Source organism: Carassius gibelio, chromosome B11, assembly GCF_023724105.1.
Source record: "Carassius gibelio isolate Cgi1373 ecotype wild population from Czech Republic chromosome B11, carGib1.2-hapl.c, whole genome shotgun sequence".
In the NCBI taxonomy this organism is placed as follows: domain Eukaryota; kingdom Metazoa; phylum Chordata; class Actinopteri; order Cypriniformes; family Cyprinidae; genus Carassius; species Carassius gibelio.
In genome coordinates, this window is record NC_068406.1 from 17,308,361 (window position 1) to 17,330,588 (window position 22,228).

General features: G+C 37.4%; 2 protein-coding genes across 2 annotated transcripts in view; both read left to right on the forward strand.

Annotated features, from left to right (window-relative positions):
* Window positions 1–770: 770 nt before the first annotated feature.
* On the forward strand, window positions 771–6,262 carry LOC127968447 (protein phosphatase 1 regulatory subunit 15B). Its single transcript, XM_052569687.1, has 3 exons — window positions 771–1,104; window positions 1,211–3,409; window positions 4,936–6,262. The coding sequence occupies exons 2-3, from the start codon at window positions 1,676–1,678 to the stop codon at window positions 5,125–5,127; spliced, it is 1,926 nt and encodes a 641-aa protein (XP_052425647.1). The 5' UTR covers window positions 771–1,104; window positions 1,211–1,675; the 3' UTR covers window positions 5,128–6,262.
* A 3,166-nt stretch (window positions 6,263–9,428) lies between these two features.
* Window positions 9,429–22,228, forward strand: part of LOC127968448 (pleckstrin homology domain-containing family A member 6) — a 92,276-nt gene continuing 79,476 nt past the window's right edge. Inside the window, exon 1 of the mRNA XM_052569692.1 lies at window positions 9,429–9,597. The gene's annotated coding sequence lies outside the window, so the exon portion shown is untranslated. The remainder of the gene's footprint in view (window positions 9,598–22,228) is intronic.

The window sequence follows — 22,228 nt, forward strand, 5'->3', positions numbered from 1 at the left end:
TGTATCAAATTAAGACATTCCACTGAGACTGTTTAATCAGGACAACCTTGGAATAAAATTCACCTCTTTTTCCAAGTAAAACTGATTGAAAAAATCAATAGAGTACAGGGCCCGTATTCACAAAACATTTTCTTACCACTAAGAGTTCTCTTAAATACCAGTAAAAACTTTTTAGCCAAGAGCTTTCTCTTAAAACCTATTCACAAAGCTGCTGAGATTAACTTTTTCTAAGGAATTGGGAGAAATCTTAAGCTAAGGGTAAGGGCATGGTTGACTTCATTGCTATGGATGATGTCAGCATGCTTCCTAAATATGCACACCGTGATTGGCTGTTAGGGGAGTAGTCTCTGTCAGAGATTTATTCATAGAATTATTTTAGAGCATATGTTATGTTGCCAAATTGAAATAAAGGTTTAAAAATAAAAATGTTAATTGCCACATTGGAATATGGAATATGATTTTAGCAAGCACAGTCAATTCTTCATGAAGCATTACTACTGTGCCTGAGGGATTCTGCACAGGCAGTTTCTCCAAAAAAGGCTTTGCACCAAGGCACAAATGGATCTGTCAAATTCATACTAAGCATCTCAAAGGACTTAGACTAGATAAGTCAAAACGACTAGGAAGAAAGCTCAAACAGATTTAGAAGATGGATCTATGTATGTATTGCCTGGACATCCTGTGACATGCACAGAACATCTTATATAACCAAGTTCCACGTGAGATATAAATTTTACCACAGTCCCTTACAGCGCACTAGCGCTACTGAAGTTTAGAGACGCTCCCTTACAGCTTTTCTGATGAAATCTCTCTCCGCTTTAGCTCCGTGGCTAGCGAGCGAAACGGCGACGTCAACGAGTCTGAAAACCAAGTATTTATTTTTTTAAACGACTTAAAAGTGAAACCGATTTGCCCGTAAATCTAAATCGATTACTCTGACTCGATTCTGATGGTACAGCCGTTTTCCCCGTACAACTCACAGTATTTTCTTCCGAAAACGCGGCAGCTGGGCTCGATTGAGGTGACAGAAGACAGTTGAAGAAGAACCGACGCTCGTTTCCCTTCAGACGTCAAAATGGCTTTTGTTTCAAGCTTTCATTTGGAGTATACCAGCCTTTCTTACTCTTACACCACCTCAAAATGCCTTTCCATTCATTCTGCTGTTTCTACAACCCCTTCAAACCGAAATAAGTTGTCTTATTTTCCTCAGGACGGCACAGTTGGCGTTAATACTGCGGTCAATATGGACGCTGAAGCTAATTGCACGAGCCGGGTCGGACACAACACAGCCTGAACGATATGGACACTTTCATTTACCCCGGAGAATATTTATGTTTACTCATGGATGGTATTAAGGGCTGAAAGGAATGAGAAACGGAGTGTTTTACTTTTTTAGTAGCTAACATTTAGCCATACATTAAAGCTTGATACTAGCTGCGTTAGCCAGCTAAGGCCATATTTAGGTTTTATTAAAAATTGTTGTGCATTATCAGTAACATCTAGAGACACTGAAACCTAACATTCTAAACTCCATCACTTTTATGCAAATATAGTCTAAATGGTGTGTTTCAAGGAGCGGCCACGTATAAAGGAAGTAACCAACGTTAAAAGTCCGTAATGTACCGGTTTTTATTTTCGTTTACGTAGTTCAACACATTTCATATTTTTCAGAAGTATGAGCACACATGGACACTTTTCTCCAGTGGACACGCGGTCCGCGCGTGACAGTGACGAGGGCCCTGACAGCTCGTGGATAAGCGTCTTCTCTCTAGTTTCAAGGCCTGCGTGGTCGCTCTTTCAAAGGTATTTCCCCGGAAGAACGCAAACAGCATTTGAAATGAATTCAAGTCTAGATCGTGGAAATGCACTGGCACCTCTGAAAGTGGCATACTTCAAGTGCCAGCATCAAAACGCACCTGGCGCGTCCTCTGGAGACCCAGGGTCTCTTTCCTGGTTTACACACGACTCGTTGAGTGAACTGGGAATTCAGAGTACCACCCAGAAAGATTTTATTCTTCAAGAGAAAGCGTCGGTCGGATACATAAGAACGGCGAGAAACGTAATCACCCAGGTGTTACAGAACACGCAGGAAAAAAGGCGCGCGAAACCGGAAAACGGATGCGAGTTGAGCCGGGATACGCTGTCCGTGCGAACCCCAAACAGCTGGCGGTGGGGCGGATTTTTGGAGGCCGATGACAGACCTCCGAGCTGGCTGCTAAACGTAGCACAAAGCAGAAAAGAGACTGATACGAGCTGGAAGCATTGTGGAGAACATCACAGTGTCGGCTATTGTCAAAGCGATGATGGGTGGTCAATGCACAGCGAAAGCGCTGGACCCTTGTGCTCTAAAGAGCTAGCCCACAATGTAAGCCTGCTCAAAGCAGAATCCCTCCCAAACTCATACCAGCTTCCACTAGATGTTGAGCAGCAACTACTGGTTTGTAGTAGTGCCTACAATGAGGTGGTAATTGTGACTCCAGACCAAGATAATGGATATTCCAGCTGGGAGGAAGAACACTCAAATAATAAGCTTCACATGAAGCTGCTTTCCCAAGAACAGGAGGTGTCGGAAACAGCCAGCACTGTTACCTCAGCGGACGGCTCATCTCAGACTAACACTACAGGGAGCGAGTTCCATAGTGAACCAATCACTAGTGAGGTTGAAATTAAGGAAAGCGAGGAGGACGATTTAAAAAAGAAAGCAGAAAGCATTCCAGCTGCTGAAAACGTTGCCTTTTTGGCCGCTCCTCAATGTCAAAACAAGGTCATCGCTTACATCATGGGCAGTCCTTGTAGCGGCGAATCCGAATCGGAGGATGATGGCGATTGGGACAGTAATGACGATGATGGCTTTGACAGTGAAGGCTCATCCCATTTCTCAGACTCTGAGGACCTAGATGACAGTGACGATGAATCTGAGGAAAGTTCAGATGGAGAGGAGGCCGACTCTGAGACTGAGAGGATGTGGAATTCTCTGTGCCAAAACGGAGATCCTTATAACCCGAGGAACTTCACAGCTCCCATAAGGACTGCCTCCAAGCCAAACCCTGCGACTACAGACTCTTCGGTCTCAGAGTCTCCGTCAGCGCATATGTCCACCCCGCTTTCACCTCCTCCATCATCACCCTCACTCTCAGAGAATGAGTCCAGCGAAGACACCTGCGAGATGGACGAGGAAGAGAATCAGAGATTGTGGAACTCTTTCAGCTGCGCAGCAGATCCTTACAGCCTCTTCAACTTCCAGGCCCCAGTACAGACTAGAAAAACCCCCAAAGGGTGCTGGAAGGAGAAAGTGCCTGGAACGCCTCACTACAGGAGAGAGGAGGCTGAGGAGAGGCTAGACAGTGGATTCTCCGAGATTTCCTCTGTGCCATGCTCAAGCAGTGCCATGGCTGTTCAGCTGAAGAAGGTTTGTATAACATTGACCTTAATTAATGCATTAACACATTCCAGTCTAAAACTACTTGCACAATTATCTTTCTGAATGTTTTGTTTGTTTACAAGGTGTGCCATAGTGAGGTAGACTTAAGAACACCTTTATTATGTCTGTAATGGCAGAATGAATCGGATGGAGTCAGTTACTCCTTCTTTGTCTCGTGCAGTTGTCAATTAGTCTAGCTATAAACTATAAGTTAAGTTTTGTCCGCTTTGTTTAAAATCGTAGCAAATACTTTTTCAGAAACTGGTTTAGTTAATTTTTAAGGGACCGGGCAAGCAATTTCCTTAGGAAAATCAATTTTAAACAGCCAACATGCTCTTTTTAATATTTAACATGGTTGTTTTAGATAAGATAAGAATTTATTGAACCTTGGAGGAAATTAAGGTGTTCACAGCAGTGGCACATGGGAACAAATTAATATTAGAAACTGGTACTTAAAAAAATAATAATTAATACTTTTATTAAACAAGGATGCGTTTAATTGATAGTGTCAGACAGTAAATACATTTATAATGTTACAGAAGATTTCTATATCAAATGCTGTTCTTTTGAACTTTTCTACTCATCAAAGTAAATTATCAGGACATTTTTCATTTTTTTGCTTATGAATTACAGCTAATTATAGTGTAAAGTTGAATAACTGAATAATAGTAAAGTAAAAGAATACAGATAAATTTGGGCTTTTGTACATTTAGAATAATGGTTAATGGCCTTAGATCTTCATCAGTCCAACAACAGTGCATTTTAAATGCGTAATAATAATCTTTTATTCTATATGATGACTGGCAGCAACAGTTAATCTTCTTTTTCGGTGCCATTCTGCCTTATTTCCGTTGTTTGACAATATGGCAGGATTGGCCAGCTTGAGAAAATGATGTAAAACCATGCAATATCATATTTTTACTTTTTTTTTTCTTTTTTTATACCCTGTCTGTGATGTTCTGTTGCAATGGTTCCATTTTGCTGTCTCTAGGGAGACTAAGTTTGTGCTCTGCCCATTTCTCATTATCACTTTATAGCGTGCTGCATTTCATGACATTTTTCATCACACTGGCCAGGGTCATTAGATCTGGTCCGAGTTGATGGCACTCCCAACCACTTCGATGCCTTATGAGCAATCATATACTCACTCACACATTACACATCAACAGTTTAGAGGAAATCACGTTACTTAGCAACAGTGAAGTCTGAAAGGGGAGGAGAAAAAAGAGCATTGGGTGTTAATTTCGCTGTGAATCCATTGTACAGCAAGGATGAGATGGCCTGCCATGTTCATTTATAGTTCTGAGCTTGAAAGGGCCTTTTTGCTTTAATTAGAATTATTGCTTTATTTTATTAGTTACTTTCACTCCTTTGATTGCTTTTAAGAATGCCAGGTTTTAATAATGCAGAATGCACTGCCCATATAATAACATGTATGTATATGTATAATCTGTAATAACTTGATGAACAGTAGACTGAAAACTTTTTAAATTTTTTATATATTCCTTTCACAGGTGACATTTGTTGAAGAGGTTGAGGTGTTCTATGCCAACAGCGATGAGGACCGTCATGGACCCTGGGAGGAAATCGCCCGGGACCGCTGTCGTTTCCAACGCCGTGTTCAGGAAGTGGAAGAAACTATCAGCTACTGCCTTTCTCCAACTTTCCGTCTGGACATTTTTCAAAGACTAAACAATACTAGCTAATTAAAAGCCCTGTTTGACAGAAAGTGTAAACAATGAATAAGAATGAATATATATCAATAGTTTAATTCAGGTCATCCGGAGGCCCTTCAATGTTCAAAGGGCTCACAAGTCACAAATCAAAGGAACTCTGTAGTTCCTGACAGGGAAGGTCACCTCACTAGAGTATGCTAATATGTTTTGTGCTGAGTGTTGTGTGGATTCTGAAAATATGCATTTTGTTTTATATTTTTGCCACATGTCACGCTGTCCTTTTTAGCCCTTAATACAAAATTTAGATTTTATGCAGAAAAACAAAGGGGACCTACATGTCATGTCCTGCAGGATTCCCACTCATGCTTATTGGAGGATTGCTTTAGTGATTTATATGATTTGGTTAGTGATGCATGAACAGTACGCAAAAGTGCACTAACTTCACCCCATGAAGCAACACTAAATTGACATTCATCTTTCTCTTAGAACTGCATTGCAAAAGTATTCTGGAGGGGAAATGAGGTGTTAGCTTCCCAATCCCTGTTGTTTTCAACTCACAGGCCTTCATATTAACCCCTCGTGTTGTAACCTCAAAGCCAAAGATAACATACTTCTGCTCTACAAAGGATCATAAAGCCAGGTCTCAGTGTTTGATGCCACAGGGGTGCAGTATGTGAACGATTCCCCAGAGTAATCACTCTCATTACCCACATTAAACCTAGTGGTATTTTGCTGGAGCTGAGCAATGCTTATATCAATGTCTGTTCCTGTGTTAGATATATGGGTGTGGGCATTAGTGCAATGTATTTGCATGATCCTAAATAGAAAGATGTTCTTTTCCCTATCACTATTTTTGGACACAACCATGTGTGGAAATCACTGTCGCGTAACAGGGTTTTTCTCTGTGCTTTGGACTGTGACGGCTGTGACAAACATGGTAAATTCTTGACTATAAAGTTAAAATGCAGGGACAAGATGCACGTTTTTGATTTGAACTATAATATGCTTGATGTTGAAGCATAAAGGTAATTTGTTAATCAGTATAATTAACAAATGCATTTTATTTTTGCAATACATTTTACCAGTTATGCATCTGTAATGGCATTTGTGATGAAACATTCTAGTCCTAATTTAATTAAAATTCAATAAAAAGAATTGCAGGAAAGTTGACTTGTGCACTTTTTAAATCGTTTTATAGAGTATCTTTTTTATTTTTTATTAAAGGATAGCATAATCAATATATGAGGATATTATATACAGTACAGAGAGAGAGAGAATAATCTGTTTTCAAGAGAAAACATTTGTACAACACTATATCCCACAATGCTATGTACTTGACCTTCCATTCTCTGTAATGCATGATCTGGAAGTCATTTAAATTTGACTCGAATACTGTAAGCCTATCGTCTACTCTTCATTTTATGAGTCTGCCACATGTTAAAGTATTTTATACAAGATTTTTTTTTTATATATATATATATATATATATATATATATATATATATATATATATATATATATATAATATGTTCTTTTTTTATGCAACCATGTGACAAAAGTAGCACACTTCTGTTTAAAGAGGATCGATATTGTCTACTGTCTGCGTTTTATGTACTAAACATAGTAAGCAGTATATAGTGCACAGGATCATAAGTAGTACATCACTTATGAATATACTGTGCAGTGTGCACTATATCTGCCTAGTATTCCAATCTCAGGACAGAGGCCTGGTCAGTGGATTGTTCTCAACGGAATAAGACGCCACAGTCTCAGAATCATCTGACAGTTGATTCTGATTCCTCGGTTGAACAGCTTGGTGTGTTGTCATCTCAGTCTTGTCAGGATTTTTTCAAGATAAGTCATTCATAATCACTTTTGCATTTTATATTTGTTTTATACTTGAACCTATATCATTTTCAGCTTTTCCTGTGTGTGATATTTCTTTGTATTTCGGTGAGCACGTGTGATTTATGTTTGATAAACTGAAGGAAGCAGTTGCAGTTTATATTAGTTTTACATTGGTTTGTTAATGAGAAGCGTGGTAGAGTAACCTGGAGCGTGCAGTAGAATTTAGGATTATAATGTGAAAGTAACAGGAATAAAACATGCATACATGCACGGGTCTGCTATTTTAGTATGAGCGGATGATGGATTTGGTGTGTATTCATTTGAAAAATATTGTAAATACCTGTACGTCCAAGGATAAACCAAACTGAAATGTCCTCGGGGGCTTTTTCCATTGAGAAAGACATCTTCATACATTTAGGAACACTATAAAACATTAAATGTGACATGATAATCCAAATATTTTGTATAGCAGCATGCACGTTTAAATATATCTGTTCTGTTCATCTATTTTAAACGGACCAAACAGGTTCCTTGTTCAAACAGGAGCATTTTCCTCCAATTCCTATTTAGAACAGCGATACTACTGTGTCAATATTTACATTTTGTACCTTTGCTTATATATTTTATCGGGCTATGTATTTTACCTGGATTGTTTAAGTCACTGAATGTTTAGAGAGAAGGACAGGGAAGTATGGACCTAATTTATTTAGAATAAATAAACACCAGGCTAAAAGAAGATAAATATTTTAATATTCACGTTCGATTATTTCTTAAACAGTCAGTAGGGGGCGCTGTGTGTATCGTGTCATTAGGGAGCGCAGTAAACCACAGCGTGTCACTAGAGGGCGCTGTATACCATTATTATAAATCAATGAGCGATGAAAGTGGTTTCTTTAAAACAAGATGCAGCAAAGGACTACATTTATAGTAGATTATTTTTGAACAAACAGTTGTTGCTGTTTTTGAAGGTTTATTAAACAATATGTTATCTAAACTATCAATCATTATACTTAAACACTAAATTCCTACTGGAATAAGACAAAAAAAAATATCATAGATTCCTTCAGAATCACACTTGCTTTAAGTGCTTAGTTCTCTCTGGCTTGAAAGAAGCAGCATACAGTAGGCCTACAATGCATGGTAATTGCAGTAATCTTTTGTTTTGATATAGGCATGTGGACAATGTGAACAGCTGTCTGATGTGTGTTTATAGGCATGACTCTGCAGTGTGTCTGCTACTGTTGTGAGTTATGGAATGTGATGTATTAGACTAGATTAAATCCAGCTGTAGATTCAGCAGCTGAAATATGAGCATCACCTGCCACTGACACTGAGCACACTGTGCTCAAGAAACATTTCTTATAGATGGAAGAAAATAGATAGATGGATGGATGGATGTAGATCCTATGTTTACCCAAGCTTGAATTACCATTTCTATTTTATATACTTTTAAAGTGTAATCTATTCCTGTGATGTCAAAGCAGTATTTTCAGCAGTTTTTAGCATCACATTATCCTTCAGAAATCCTTCTAATATGCTGATTTGGTGCTTACAAATTCAAGTTTATTCTTCTTCTTATTATTGCCAAAACAGTTTTGGTACTAACTTGTTTGTTTATTTTGTTAAATGTAAAAAAAATTTTTTAACATTGACGCATCAAGAAAAAAAAAGATTATTTGATGAATGGAAGATTATTGATGAAAAGAACAGCAATTATTTGACAAATCTTTGTGTGTGTGTGTGTGTGTGTGTGTGGTTGTGTGTGATTTCTATATTCTGATTTATATGGGCAATGTGATACTATCTACACTTTACAAAAAATATTTAAAAATGCATTTGTTATTTTTAAGATAGTTATTCTGAATATTTTATGAACTGAATAAAATGTTTCTAACTTGTTCATTTATCACCACAAAACCATTAAAAAAACAGAAGGCAAAAAAGTGATTAATAATGTACAATATGTATGTATGTATGTATGTGTGTATATATATAAAATGTATATGTGTGTGTGTGCACGCGTGCCTATGCATGTAGTTTAGTTTATAAAGGGTTAATCCATAGCTCTAAACCGGAAACACTCATGTCATTGGTGGGCTTCTTGCCTGGGGGTGGGATATGAGAGATTATGGTTTCATTTCTCCCTCTTTCTTTAATTAAATGGAAAAAAACAGCAGCTGTGATGGTGCCACCCACCGTTCTGCTCTGCACTGTACCCATCAACATAATGGTCCCCTATCCATCTCTCTCTTTCTCTCCCCCTCCTTCAGTTTCCTACTAGAGTTGACTGACAGCTCAGAGCGAGTCATGTGACACTTAAATACCCAGGGATTTTCAGGGAGCATGCTCCATAGTGTCCCTCCTCCCCTCTTTCCTCCATTTCTCCGGTGCGCTTGTCACTCCCTCCTTTATCCATCCTTTCCTGAAAGGGGGATGCTGTTATTGTAGCATCTCGCCGTGACTGCCTGCACCAGCTAGTCTTGTTGCTGTTGTCAGTAGCGCTGCATATAAAGGACGTTCATTTATTCATTTTTTTTCTTTGCTTACAAGTGATTCATGATTTCGTATTTTTAATATTGTAATTAATATTTATCATTATATGTATATTTTATTTTGCGGACATATCAACAATATCCGAACAAGCTTGCACTGGTAAGTCCTCATATTTGTGTATGTGTTTATTCCCCCATGGTTTTACTTTTTTTTTTTTTATGCTATTAAAAAATTTAGCAATTTACGACTGTTTTGCCGTAACATTTGTTTGACATTTGTTTGAGTGTTTTCACACACTTATGATTAATTGATGTGAGAAGCTTTTAAGTAAATATTTTATAGCCGTGGAACAAAATACATGGACGGAACATCTTGTCCAGCATGCTGAATGTTTGATCTGGTTGGTCTTCAGCAGGAACATGCATCATTTTTGGGGTGTTGTCCGTGATTACAGATGCTGGGGTCCCACCAGATGGGCTTCGAGCCTGTTTGTCCCCCCCAGAGTGCCGCCACCTGCCTGTCTTTCGTTCTCTTTTGCCTCTACACGTCTCTTTTTGCTACTCTGTCAGTGCCGGGTTTGTTCTAATCAAGTGGTGTCCCGCATGCAGAGTATCCCAGCAAATCTAAAAGAGCGCGAGCTTTGCCAAGCCAGAGCTTTTTTCGGATGTACCGCACTTAGACTGAGAGGATAAACTCAATTGACTTCAACAGGCTTCCTGTTTGGCGTCTGGTTGTGTAATGGATTTCTCCTGGTGGGGGTGTGCGGTCTTGATATGGATAAATGTTGCTTGTCTCTAAAGGAATGATTTTCATATTAAGCATTAATTGAATATAAAGTCGTGTTTGGCTCTTAAAACCGTCAGAACCTGGGGTTTCTTAGAATAAATGGATTTGTGACACGCTTTAATGAGGGAGAGTGTGTATGTACATTTTTACAGAAAAGGGATGAATGCGGTGTTTCGCCCCTAAAAAAGATGCATCTGTTGTGGAAGCACACTAGCTCTCTGTCCTAGTGTATCTGTTTATGTTGCCACTCTCTTTCTGTTCTGTTTATCTGCCGTGCGATTGGTTTGTGCAAAGGAAATGCATTTTTGTCTCTGTTTCTCATTGGGTGGAGCATGTAGGATCTATGCTGATGGCTGGTAACGCTGGTTGTGGTTTGTGTGAAGCCTGCTCTGTCAGAAAAGGAGGGAAATGTGTGTGTACATGTGCATCTCTGTTGTCCCAGTCTCTTGTATGCGTCAGCTTCACTCTTTGATGCAGTGCTGATACTGTGAACACCCAGAGCGAATACTGAGTGTAGTGATGGAATGCGGTACTTCTAGAACAAGCTGCTGGAGAACCCTGTCCTGCACATTTTGAGGCATTCTTAAAGGGACTGAAACAAAACAAAAAGATATTTTGAAGAATATGCTGGTTGCTCATGTTCATTTAATGAGTGAAGGACTCGCGCTGTCAAGTTCCAAAATTACAAAAGCAGTCCATATGACTCATGTATTACAAGTATATTCAAAAAACCATTTGAAAGTCATAATTCACTGAAAAAATTGACAAATTGTGGCAAAATAATAACCCAAGAAAGCAAGATGCTAATTTTAAAACTAAGTCAGCTGTTTTGGAATAAATATAAATATTGAATGATTTTTTTTCTCTCTGCACTGGTTTAAAAGGGGAGAATTCTGTAAAACAGAAATTCTGTAAATATCAAGATTTTTCAGGCAAAACATCACACAAAATAGGTGTTAAAAAAGACAAAGCAAACAAAACAAAAATAGACATAAATAGATTGTATTTAATTCACTTTCTGCAATGATTTAAAAGGGAAAGGTTTTAAATACATGTGTAAATGTGTAGCTGAATTCATTATGAAATGCCATGCCAGCCAAAACGTTTGTTCTAATTGTTTGCAAAATGGGAAGTGCATATTACAAAAAATATACTGTAGTAGATTCATAATTTCATATCTAGGTTCAGTGACTAAATTGTTTGTTACTTGGATCTTATGTCTTTAGCTGTTGGCTCAATTGTTCTGCCGTTTACTTTTTAAGCACTGTGCAAAATCAACGGGCCCTATCATACACCTGGCTCAATGTGGCGCAAGTAGTTTCAGCCAGACGCAGTTCTCATTTTGCCATCCTGTGCTGTGTTGTTTAAATAGCAAATGCATTTTCCAGTCGTTAAACTAGCAAAAGTGAATTCAGACATGCCCTGAGTGCACCTGTGCCGTGCATTTAGACCATGCTCTTAGATTGCTAAAATAAGGCCCCAAGTCTAAGCACTTAACATAAACAGCAGCAGATAGATCATATTTATTATTTGAAATCATCTAGCACTGTTATTGCGTTCATGGTGCTTCAGTGTTCATGGGGGTGGTGTTATCTTTCAGCACATGCTTTAGCGAATGTAATTAGGGATGGAAAAGTGCACAGCACTTAGCAAGATAGCCTCCATCATTGTCATTCAGAGTGGATTACATTGAGCCAGACAGTGTAGGAGGAGAGGTGTTGTGCTGGAGAGAGAGCCCGGCATTAAAGAGTTAATCTGCTCACTCATCACCTTTATTTGGGGGGTTTCCTCACCCAAAGGCAGCCCATTAAATATACAGTAGGCCCACAAGGTATTTGAACACTTAAGCCACATTTAAAGATGTATATGAATATCAATCTAACTATACAGTAAAACTATAACAAATAAAGCTGGAATAAATTAGAAATATAAATGTTTCAGATAGTTCAACTTAAAAAAGTACATAAATGACTAAAACTTTTCTTTTTAAACAAATATTAATAAATACTATCATTGTGTAGAAATAATATTAAAATAAAACTAATCCAACTGGTATTTATTTTGAAGAAAGCTGAAATAAAAGAAGCTTAAGTTGAAGTGGTAAATTTACTAAAAGTTAAACAGACTAATATTATAATGAAAACTGAAAATATAAAAAAAACAGTATCGAAATGTTAATAAATACTATATTAGCACATAAATGTTACTAAAATAAGAGATTTACAATGAAGAAACTTAAAATAAGCTTAGGTTGATGTAAATAAAATAAAAATTAAAGATAAATAATAGAAAATGACAAAAAGCACAAAACCTAAACTAATATTAAAATGAAAACTGGCATTTATTTTAAAGAAATATAAACATACAAACACACTTTTCGAGCAAAACACCTAAAATAAATTAGTTTGTTAGGTTTAAAAAAAACAATTAGAAAACAAATAGAAAACAGTGAATGCATATGTTACTTGTATATTTTAATTATTGCACAGAGAGCTACATTTGAATAAATGGGAAAAGAAAGGAAAGATGAAGTGAAAGAGTGAGACATGACAGATAGAGATTGTTTGGAATCAGGTGCATTTATTTCCCTAGGGCTCAATGATTCTTTCAATGCACCCAGAACCTGTTTACTCTGGATTGCATTTATCTTGCATAGAAATAGATACTAATGCATATTTTATAAACGCAGTGGACATCTGAGCATGGTGGCTCATAGATGAGACAGATTGCTTCTGTCTTTGGCCCGTTTAGCACAGGGGACCAGGTGGCCTGCCAAAAGATTTGCCAAACCCACAACAGATCGCGCTCAACTGGATCTTAACCCTTTTAACTCCCATCGCTGTCTACTCCACACCAATAGGAAATGACTGGCACCATCCAAGGGTGTTAATCCCTATTTGGATCATGCGGTGGTTGTTTCACCTACACTGGACGGTTTGGCGAATCAGCTGACCAGCCTTGACCAATCAGTCAGTTGCAGTGTGCATGTGAATCTGACTGACGGACCTCCAGACAGTGACACTCTGGACCACAGGAGTATGATAGTATGGCATTGATAGCCCAAGTGTGACAAGCTGTTCAACTGGAATGATTGAACTATTCAGCTGGAATTAAACTATTCAACTGAATGATTCTGCTACAGCAGATAATAATGCGTATCAGTCTTCAACCAAGACCCTGGTAGAGCTTATCATCCCATTCAGTTCTTTACAGAGCTGAAAACAGATCGAAAATATCTCCCACATTTCCATATCATCCACAGCGTGGGGTGTCAGATCTTTTGTACTAATGTGTGAATGACTTCATTCCCTACATGTTCATACAGTTATTTATAATGCCACTGATTATACAACTGATGACTGACAAATATTGACCTGAAATGCACTAACTGATGCTGTAACCATTTTTGTTAATTGAAATAAAGCTTAAATTACTTAAAGTATAAGTATTTTTATTTTACTGAAATAAAACAGGTTAAATTACTTAAATGTAATTAATTAATTTATCAATAAATGCTAATAGAAATATAAAAGAATATAAAAATAGCAAATTCCATATATTATTAATAGGTTTGAAAAAAGAAGAACCTAATAGATCTTATATTTTTGAACATATTGTGAAGATCTAAAAAATCATATGATATGGCGATATATAGGGTTTTATGTATCTTTTTCATTTTTATTTATTTTTAAATATGCTATAGTTCAAAAATATGTTGAGTAAAAAGAGCAATGTAATGTAATGTCACTAAAGCTGCATTTATTTGATAAAAATAATCTGTTAAAACTGTTAAATTGTAAAATATTATCACAATTTAAATAAGTGTTTTCTATTTAACGTTTACATTTATTAATTTAGAAGATGCTTTTATCCAAAGCGACTTATGTTGAATTTTCAGCATCATTACTCCAGTCTTCAAGGTCACATGATCCTTCAGAAATCATTCTAATATGCTGATTCTGGGCTCAATAAACATTTATTAGAAATGCTGTCACACTTGTTCCTTAGTAGTATGACACTCTTTTCTGTAGTGAATTGTGAATGAGTGAGCAGTTCCAGACACGAAGCATGAGCTTGTGACAAGCATTAATTGTAATGAAAACAGATGTGCAGTAGAACAGATGACACTCTTGTTTATCAAATGTTGTCATGTATTTGTGACATCACAAAGACTTTTATAAGGCTCTGCAATTAAACTATGAAGTACATTGTGTTATTTCCGCACCCACGCAGCCTAGATGCATGAATAATACGAGTTTGACAACAATTAAAGTGACAGCCACATTTATTCCTGCAGCTTCTGTTGCTACAAAGTAGCATGACTATTTTTACTTAATGTTTAGTTAAACCTCTACAGTCCAGCTTTTACATGAAGAACTGAAACCCACAGGTATTAAATATACAGCTTTAACAAGGAATGAGTCATATATATGAGCTCAGATAATTAGGCCTAATGTTACAGTATATATCGATGCTAATGTAATGTTAATCTCTAAAGGATCCCAGGTCCTTTTCTGGCACTCAGCAAGCAATCTATTGGATGGGAGTCCAAGCTCTGCAGACAGTATTATCCGTCACAGAGGATACAGACCCATTAGGATTTGAATGGCATTACAAATCCTCCTTCCTCTGTAGATTGGTTGAGAATTGTAGGACTAAACCAGACTCCAAGACGCTCTCTGCCTTCTCCCTTAGGACTAATTAAAAAGCTTTTTAGTCTCGATTCCCTCCCAGGTGATGACGCACCATAGTATGTGTTTGAATACTTGTGACAGTGTGTTTACATAATTAGCTGGAAGTTGCGTTATGATGGAAGTATTCAACTCGACTTTACTGAGATGTCTCATCTCACTCTGTCAGCTCGTGATTGCTGAGTCTCTGCATTGGTGGCCTGTGGTAACGCTTCTGGAGCATCATATTCTTTCCCTGCTGAAGTGCAGTGACCCCAAAAACTTTAATGCAGACTTAATTGGACAGGCTGACATTTGCAAGTACAGCAATGTGTTTGGAGGGCCAGTAACTAGAAAACCAGGTCACCTCTGAAGAAGCTCAACAACCTTTGAAGCCTTTTCTCCCCCTATTTGTCGAAAAGATCAAACAACAGCATATTCTTAAGAGGCTGTAAAAAACTCTAAAGCTGTATACAGTATGCATATATAGAGTATAAGCAGCAAAACCAGTTTTTAGCATTGTTTCTTGAACACTAAATCAGCATATTAGAATGAATACCTAAGTGAGTAGACTTAAACATTTGTTATTCAAACTTTTGAACTGTCTAATAACAAAAGTCACGAGTGGTTTATTGGAACATCTATTCCAAGTTGCACATGCAACTGCAATGTCAAATCAAAAATTAAAATATAAGGAAAGCATGGCATGTTTAATGCTTTAATTGTACACAGTCGCAACAATTGTTAATCTGTTAAATGTGTAATAATAGCCTGATTTTGGTGGGAAGGTCTTCCGGTTAGCCCAAAGGCCCACATTTGTAATTAGCATAGAATGGTAGGAGGAGTGTGCTGATCTGTTTTTGTGTTTCCATGCTTCTCAGATGTACAGCATCGTGTAATTCTCTCCACTTACTGCTTTGTAAATTGGTGGTCTGGTCCACTTCAGGCTCCATGAGTGCTTGCCATATGTTGTAGGAAGCTTGCTTCATCCCTCCGCCACCTTCTGTTGCCGAGTCTGTCTGTTGGGTGATTTCCAAAAGAGTGTGAGATCAAGAATATCTCAAAACTGACAGTCCAGGCCTGGTCTGCCTACAACTAGTAATGTGTGTACTGACCCAGCAGACCAATTGAAAACCAAATTCTATGAAAGAGAATTGTATAATCAACTGTAGAGAGTTCTTAGTGAACAAAGATAACTTAAAATGATCTTTCAGGCCATGTTTGAGTGACCCGTTTTAGAGGCACTGTATTATTTCCTGCTGCCATTAAAGTGAATGTAATCTCATAGTTTAATCCTTCCTTGGAACATTTCCTCTTAATTGTTTCGGGCAAAACCTTGTCTGAAAGCTTAAGGAGGCCAAAACTTGTATTCAACAGCTATGAATGTGTTGCATTTGCTGGTATTAACCTTTTTTGAAAGCAGAGTTGGTCTTAATTGAGATGTTTCTTTTTTACTTCATTGCAGAAATTGTCTTATTTGGGATTATGGGTCTGCATTCAGTCCTGTTCAGAATGTATGAGGAATATCAATACTGTCACAGTGTAATTAGCAAGAACAGAAGTAAACAGTGATGTTAAACTAAATACTGGCTGCAGAACAGAAGCAGGGAGAAACTACAGCATCTGATCACATGACCAAACATGAGTCGCTCATGTTGACAATGGCCGTGTACAGGAAACTGATTGTCTTTTTTCAAAGGTAGTTCTGGGCCCCGTTTACCAATAACACATAAAGCTTCTTCAATCCTTTTCATAACATTTAATCCTAATCCCTATGATCTACAAAGACACAAATCACGCCACGGGCCAAGTCTGAGGGAATTATAGTAGGATGATAAGAAAAGACCTTAAATGGCGGCATTAGCACCCTTCATAGTTCTGTGAGTGGACTGTACTGATTGTTATAAAACCTGACTAGCTGGTTTTGGCGGACTGCATGTGCATTAGCCATCATTTGTTCCATATATTTCATTGTCTCTCTCATATTTAGACTGTGTGAAGTCAAGATGATTTCCTTTTCTCTCACCCTCTCTCTCTCAAGCCTGTGTTGTTTTTCTCCATTCATCCGGCCGACCCACACACTCATGCAGTGAGGGATTTTTATTGAATAGACGAGAGATTCAGCACATTCTCTGTGAGTCATCAGGCTCTGATTTAAAAAAAAAAAAAAATCTCTCTCAAAGATTCAGCTTATTGAGAAATTTGAGAATGCAGCAGCCAGTACCCAGTGAGTTTTTGTATGGCATTAGCATGTCGCTATGCTAAAGGCACAATATTCCAAGTATAGAAAAATTTACTTGCATAATAATTGCGTAGAATAATCCATTGCAAATTGTAATTAAATATTTTTTATGGACACTTATTGGTGTTAATCGAAACATACAGTTGTTTATTATCAACGCAGCCTTTTAAGATTAATTTTTCAATTTGATTTCTTCGTTCACAGTAATTCACATAGACAGTATGAATGAAAATAGGAAGGTGTTAATAAATTAGATCTCAACAGGGCTTTAAATTTGAAGTCTGGAGCGTGAAAAGTCCGTTGAACAGCATTAGAAGGCTGACACAATAGCACCATTATTTTTCAGACAGTTGAAGCTTGTAAAGGTGTGGTCTTCTCCTGTTAAGACGCAAGACACAAAAGAGCTGAAAGCAAAAATTCCTGTTTTCCAGAACTCCCTTGATTATACACAGACAAGGTCTTAGACATGTGTATCACATGGAAGATGGAACAAACAGGACATAAATATTACAGATGACGTACCTTTAATTCACATGTGATCTATGTTCTTGTAGGACATGAACTGACTGATAACTTTCTGACTCAGCGCACTGATGGTGATAATGCTGATAGCTGATGCTTATCTAAAGCTGTGACCTGCAGTGATTATTTCACATGTTCGCAAGTTTAGCCACAGGCATCCAGCTACTGAACATTCTGACTCATCTTACTGAAAAACGATTCCTGTTAATCACAGACCTGATGTATATGAGGTAAGAACCTTCCTGTTACTGATAAAAATGTTCTTTTCATTTGTCACTCACACAGAATGTTTAAGCAATGTGTATTTTGTTTGTAATTCACAAAAGTTCATATTTAAACATTTGAGAGGTGTTTTAAATCATTTTTTTTTTATCATTTTTTTTTATGTTTTAAAAAGTATTTAAAGCATGACTTGTATTTTATTTGGTTTTTATTTTTGTTTAGTTTGGTTAGTTGAATTGTGTGTTTGTGTGTGTGTGTGTGTGTGTGTTTGTTTCATTTTTGTTTGGTTTTGTGTTTTCTACCAAATGTACACATTTCATTTAGGCTACTGAAATTGCTTTGCTGTTGTTTAGAAGAACGCCGTTTTAATCTGAAAGCTGTAACATTGGTTTATCCAGCCATGTGTCTCATTTGCATGCTTTACTGATGATCGGCAAATCCCAAAGCTGCTCATTTGAAAAGCAGAACTGCTGGCCTAACAGACAGTCAGCATAATATCCTCTTGGTGGTGCGATTTTCTGTGAAATATGACTGGCAGACTGTGTCAGCAGAGCATGATGGGTTGTGGGTTTATGATGCCCTTCCAGTTGATCTGGAGCCGGTTAATCTGCTCTATCCAATAAACGATGCCGACTGGTAGCTGGATGAGCTTTCATATGAGCGAACAGGAAGACAGGAAGAGTCTGTGAATTACAGGATGCTGTCAAACACACACTATAGCAACAATAAACTGTACAATCTGGTAGTAGTTGTACAGTACTCATAGAGCTGGGCTCTCTGCACATGTGTTGTGTAGAGAATGTTTTCAGTTACTTCCTTTCAGTGTTTGACATGTCATGCATGGTTTCAATATGTAGCCTAGTCTTTGGTTGTTAATAGGATGTGTGTGTGTGTGTGTGTGTGTGTGTGTGTGTGTGTGTGTGTGTGTGTGTGTGTGTGTATCTATCTATCTATCCATCCATCCATCCATCCATTGTTAATATTATTTTTATTATCTTTTGCAATACCAAGGTCATAGGTTCAGTTCTGAGTCACGAATATGCAATCAAAATGCATACCTTTAAGTAATTTTGGATTAGCAAAATACATTTTAATGAGCAGAAAGGAATGCATGTCACACCTCTGTTTATTAATTTGCACTGGCTATCAATTAATGCTCATATAATATTCAAGGCATTCATTTTTGCCTACAAAACCACCACTGGCTCTGCTGCACCCCTTTACCTAAATTCATTACTTCAGACTTAAGAGCCCTTTAGAAGCTTTAGAAGCTACAAGTGAACACCGCTTTATTGTGCCATCCCAAAGAGGAACAAGATCACTTTCATGGACCCTTAAATTAAATGTTCACTCCGGGTGGAATGACCTGCCCAACGCATCTCTTCCATCTTTATTTGACCCTCTAACTCTAGAATTCTCAATTCTATTCTTATAAAAAAAAAACTTGTCTATTTTAGACTCTATTAATTTACTAACTGCTTGTTTATTTGGAATAAAAAATCTAACATCAGCTTTATTATCTTTTTATATTCTATCTGTTTGATTTCTTTTTATTATACAATTAACAAAAGCAAAAAAAGCCCAACACTCACTTTCTCTGTTCTTTTTCTATTTTATCTGTTTTCTTTTTATTTATTATATAATAAAAAAAAAACCTTGCTATGTGTACTGCTTTTAAGCTAACTGAGGCTTGTTATAGATGCATATCATTGCTCTTTTATTGATATTGATTGCTTCCGTTGTCCTCATTTCTAAGTCGCTTTGGATAAAAGCATCTGCTAAATGACTAAATGTACATGTAAAATATCATTGTATATTTTTATTTTATTTAAGAAATGTATCCCTTTTAATGCATTGTCTTTTTAGATTTTTTTTTTTTTTTATAATAATTTTATTTTGTCTTTTAATCCATTTATTTTAGTCACTAACACTGGCCATGGTTTCAGTTCACAGGTACAAATACTGGAAAAATGCATGCCTTTTAATGCATTAAGTCTTTTAATGCATTCATTTTGTTTCGTTTTGTTTTCGTCTGACTTTGTTGACAGGAAATCACTGGAAATAGAGGGGATAGGGTTTTTGAAAACAATTATGTGTAATGACACACACGATTATGCAAGTGCGCCAAATCCTAGGTATCCAAAGCTTTTAGCAATTGCATGAAAATAACTATTTTACTATTCCAGCTTGTTGTGGTGAAATAATTAACAATTACATGTTAATGGGAATGAAGCATCCTTTCTTTGTCCTCTCTGTTTCTCCCCTTTTGTATTCAGTTGATAAGAGGGTGGGGCGAAGAGAGTTGGGAGGGGCTGTCATTAGAAGGCAACACCAATAGCATCCACTAAAACATAATTGACTTGAATAGGAGCGCCTACCCTTCCTCCACTTCCACACAAAGCCCCTCGCTGTGATTGCCTCCTTTGTTAAGCTCTCTTTCCTCTGTGGCAGCCTCCTTGCCACGTGCCGAGTGTTTTCGTCACGGCAGATGTCTGACACAATCTGCTCTAATCTCTGCCGTGCTTCCTTGACACGACTGGCATATAGTGACTTTGCAATACTTCAAATCCTATTTTGAGTTGTGCACAGAACAGCAGATTATGTATTTGCTTAATTTAATTTCAATATAAAGACTATTGATTGAGCCAATGACCTGAAGAAATAAAGGGTCTGTTTAATTAAAAGCGACAGGCAGTGGACAAATCTCTCAATGGATCTTTTCGTAATGTTAAGACGCTGCTGACGGCAAGGACAAGGACAAGCATGACAGGGTGTGTATTTGTTACGGTCCTCACTAATGAATTTAGAAACCCTCTTTGATAAGGGCCAGCATAAGGTCTAATCATCAAAGATGCCTGACAACACACTGGCTAATTAGATTAGCTTTTTATACACTGCATGAAACCGTTGCTTGTCTTTACTAATGAAACTGTGAAGGAAAGCAAGAAAAGGTTTCAGATTTATATTTTACACCCTGTCCAACTTTGTTATTTTGTACGAAAAGCTGAAAACTGATGCTGTTTGAATGTTTTCCATCTTGAGGCTTTAGGAGAGACTTGATCTTGTATGCTGGGAGGCCTGCTGAGTTAAAACTAAACTACGGACGTAGAGTGGGATGAACCATCGGATCATATCCGATTTGTGTTTAAGGTTGTGAAATTGCACCCTTGCTTCTGATCATCCACCTTTGCTGTCCTTATACATATACAGCTTTCCTTTGCTGTTCATCCTCACTGTGGGACTGTTATATAACTGTGGCTGCCTGGATGATGATTCAGTAGATTTGGTCTCTGGTTATCTTTCCCAGAGGGCTTTAGCCAGTTTATCTCTGTTATCTAAAGCAAGAGACCCGGACTGTGCTCAAGGGATAGTTCACTCAAAAGTGAAAGCATGTTCTTCCAAACCTAAATTATTTTTTCCCCCTGTTGAACACAAATAGAATTGAGTTGAAGAATGCTGGTTACCAAGCAGTTTACGTTAAGCATTGAGATGTGTATAATATGCATGTATAAGATGTTATCCGAAACATACTGAAAAATATTTGAAATATATATGTACATTTTCTGTAGGCATGTAAATTTGGTCAAATTTGCAGAAAACTACCCAAATGTAACTTTTTTTTTTTTTTTGCACAAATTGGATCAAAAGAGCAAATTTGTTAACTGCATGAAACACTACTAAAAGGAACATTTATTGTTTCCTAGAGCATATTGCTTCACATGATACCTTTTAAAGATAGCATAAGTATGCAGTATTTACCGCAATATGCGTTATCAAGCTAGTTTTCAATTCTAAGCACAGTCTCTGGGAATTCTGACCTTGTAAAGTTTGATTAAAAATGCAATGGCTGCAATGAAGCGAAACCTCTCTCTCTTCAGATCTCCCTCTATTACGAGTCAGTCTTAAGCAGTTTTTTTTTTTTTTTTTTTTTTTACAATCAACGCTCCAAGTTTCAGGAGCATTCAGTGGAAAGACCAAGATGGATTTAAGACGATAGATGGACTTGACCAGAAAAGAGGACAAGTGTCTTTTATGTATTACTGCCGGCCTACTTTGATAGTTCTTTAAATGCTCCAGGAAAATCTGCCCTTGCTGTCATTTGCCATTTAAAAGAACTGAAGAAAATTAAAAGGAAAAGTGCATTGAGTCATGGACATTCGTGTCTATATGTTATGTGAACTGGGGGATGATAATTGTTAGGAGAATTATGAGAAATGGTATTCTTTGGGGAATGAGGACATATACAGTCCTCAGGGAGGGAAGCCGGCATACAGTGTTGGAGAGGATGCTAAGCAAGAGTCATCCTTGCTGTTTCACAGCCCAGAGCGGGTGAGCGAGAGAGAGGGGA